Source organism: Morone saxatilis, unplaced genomic scaffold (genome assembly GCF_004916995.1).
Source record: "Morone saxatilis isolate NCDOM2014 unplaced genomic scaffold, NCSU_SB_2.0 Contig4, whole genome shotgun sequence".
NCBI lineage: Eukaryota > Metazoa > Chordata > Actinopteri > Moronidae > Morone > Morone saxatilis.
In genome coordinates this window covers 16,669,740-16,672,935 of record NW_023339984.1, presented here as the reverse complement: position 1 = coordinate 16,672,935, position 3,196 = coordinate 16,669,740, and the positions used below count along the sequence as shown (strand labels likewise).

The window sequence follows — 3,196 nt, the reverse complement described above, 5'->3', positions numbered from 1 at the left end:
AAGTCTTAAACTTTGTTTTAGACGTCCGAAAATGTTATTTTGGTCTAAATAATAATAGAAAGTTGTTCACTCACCCCATAGTGGTATGAAGCCATGCAGACAGGTTCAGTTTTATTTGCTGTGGTTCTGAGATCTCTGCTGCTGCCGCTGCTGGGATCTCTACCTCCTGGTGTTTTTTTATGTGCAGCACTGGAAAAAGAAAAATCGAAACGGCAATGTGCAAGTTAAGATACTTCACAGAACACAGTGTGAGCAGTTTTCACGAGGAACTATTTCCCTCTAAAAGTAAAAAAAACATTGTCCTCAGTGAGGTGAGGTTATTATGATGACTTACAGTGTTGTTGTTTCTGTGAAGTTTTTTTTTTAATGTAATATTTGATTCTTTTACCATCACAAGACTACTTCCATTGCATTAAGATCTCGGCAGAGCTCAAATCATCAGCAGCTATAGCTCTGTGCTGCAACGTCAGCCCTGTTCTTGTAGCCTGAATTTGTAAATTGGCAGCATCACAAGTAAACCGAATTAGCTGTTAGCAGTTCCTGTTTGCAATGTGCCCAAAGATTTACAGACAACTATTACTTAATTATAAAATGATGGTTGTCAGGCAAGTTCTGCAGTTATGAGGACCATCTTTTTTCTGTGGTTTTTAAACGGATTTGATGATGTTAATTTGAGATAGCGTAAATCACACAATCTATAAAAACCGTGTTGTCTGTGTGTTCAGATTTGATTCCTTTGATGCAAACGTCGCTCTGTTTCGTTGTGTTCTTTCTCTCTCATGACTCTGTGAGATGTTTAATCTTTCTTTCTAATGAGTCTGTACTTCATCCACTTCTATTTATTGCAGTACTGTTGATATTCCTCCTCCTGGTCCTCCGTAGTAACTCTCACGTCTGCCTTCCTTTCTTCCAGGCTGGCCAGATGAATCCCATGACACAGTTGTACTACAAGAAGGTGAGTCAAACACACACACAGACAATGTCATTAACACTCACACAGCCCTTTGACAATGTAAAACGTCCTCTGTAAAGGTCTAAAACTCTCCTTTGTAGGGATTGGGACGATATACAATATCACGTATCGCAATAAAAAACACACAATGATAATTTCCATTTCGTGATAATCGTGAATATCCTCACATAGCTTGACTGGATAAAGCTGTCCAGCTCACTAGCTAACAGTCCTATATTTATTTCCTGATTTATTTTGAACAAGCAGACAAAGGGCAGCCCACATCTTTCCTGCCTGTTGCATCCCCTCCAAACAAAAGTTAATCAGGATGTGTAGAAATAGTATAGACTCCAAAATACATGCATTAAATATACGTGTTTCTTAACAAAATGTTAGGTGATTCCAAAATGTTGTCATGCCAAGTATATTTTCATGAATATTGTGATAATATTGTGTATCACAATTATTTTGGCCAAGATAATCTTAAAATACAATGTTCATATCCTTGCATGCCTAGTCACTGGTCCTCACAAAGATAATACAAAGAGGAAAAAAGACTCACAGAGAGCCTCAGCTCTAATGTGATGATAAATGACTGTTTTGAAGAGTTGGCTTATAAAATCAAACATCCACCACTGAGTGAACTTTCATAGATACGACCGAGAATTTCATTTTTGCAAATCAACAAACAGCCGATTTATTTGACTTTTAATCCAGTTGAAGCCCTAAACCAAACAGTGAGAATCAAATATTTACAGTTTGAGCCACGCGGCTCCGGGGACGGCGGTGTCAGTCCCGGGTCTCGAAAGCCTCTTTCACTGCTGTCCTGATTAATTACCGTGACGCAGAAGTGAATGTGATCGATCAATCATCATCACCCGCTGAATCGCACACACACCCTGACGCATCTCGTCTCGTTATCAGTGCAGTTTCTGGATGCAATCTCCTCACTCATTAAGTATGCGGACATGTGCTGTAAGCTAAAGCAGCTCCACTCATTTCCTCTGAAGCTTAACGTAATAAAAGTGTAATCATAGCTTCAGAACACACTCTTTATTTCAGCTGATGCGTTGGCTTAAAAGTCCTAAACCTTATCATCTAAGTCACATCAAACTATTTTCTTTTCTAGATCACACAACCCATTAGCAACTGACAGTCTGTACATTTAAACAAGCCTGTCAGATTTAATAAAATCACTGAAGTTACAGGAAAGCCTCCTCATTTATGGATTTATTCTATTTTATATCTGAGTCACTGTTTGTGAAAAGGGAACACCAACTATTGCAAATGATTTAGTCAAAATTAAAACTAAAATTGTGCTTTAAAAAAGTTTTGTAGGCAACTTTTTGTATTTTTTACAGGCTTACATGTTCTGTATGTGCAACTTTTTTGTGTTGTCATTGTTTGTTGTAGGCGACATACTCGCCGTACCGCGATCGCATCCCACTTCAGATCGTCCGGGCTGAGGTGGAGCTGTCTGCCGAGGAGAGGGCCTACCTCACGGCTGTGGAGAAAGGTAAATTTTTTTTCTCTCTTAGCAATATATAACAGTTCCCTCCGCACCGCCGTTCTGCCGGTCCACTCACCTATTAAATGTGTGATCTGCGGCTGTGGCGGCAGCTGGTTGGTAGCCAACAGTTCACAGGTGTCATCTCTGCACCAGCTGACAAGTGATTCAGCAGACGGTTGTCCCGACTAAATGTCCTTGAACAGGATACTGAAACTCCAACTGTTCACTCAGTAGGAGAATCACATGCTTCCTATTTAGTTTTTGGTGATAGGAACCTTAAATTAATGCAGTTAGGTATTTGAAATCGTCATATATAAAAGTCATATATTTTCTAAATTTTTTAATTATTTTGAGGTTATTAATTCTTCAGTCTGGCTCACAGGAAGTAGGTTTTGCCATTGGCCGACTATTTTAGTCAGAATCCTATCTGCAGTCTCCTGTCTCTGTTTTGCAAAGGCCCTGTTGCTGCATCCTGGCCTGAAAACAATTGTGTTAGGTTTAAAGAAACTATCCAGACTGTTTCATAACCAGTTAAAAACTTCTTGTAGTAGGTTTATGTTGCATTGTGTCGAGCCCTAAGGGCCACCGTAGTTTCAGGGTTGCCACGCATCCTGGAAAACCTTGAAAATCTGGATATTTAAAGATTTGTTGTCTAGTCCTGGAAACACCTGGAAATTGATTAAAATGACCAAATATCCTGGAAAATAATCCATGTTATGCTGGAACGTTTTACT

At 39.3% G+C, this 3,196-nt stretch overlaps 1 protein-coding gene across 1 annotated transcript in view; it reads left to right on the top strand.

The window, feature by feature from the left end:
* The first annotated feature begins 922 nt into the window (after positions 1 to 922).
* Positions 923 to 3,196, top strand: part of trpc5a (transient receptor potential cation channel, subfamily C, member 5a) — a 64,814-nt gene continuing 62,540 nt past the window's right edge. The window contains exons 1-2 of the mRNA XM_035675826.1: positions 923 to 955; positions 2,366 to 2,468. Of these exons, the coding sequence (XP_035531719.1) occupies positions 923 to 955; positions 2,366 to 2,468 (136 nt within the window). The remainder of the gene's footprint in view (positions 956 to 2,365; positions 2,469 to 3,196) is intronic.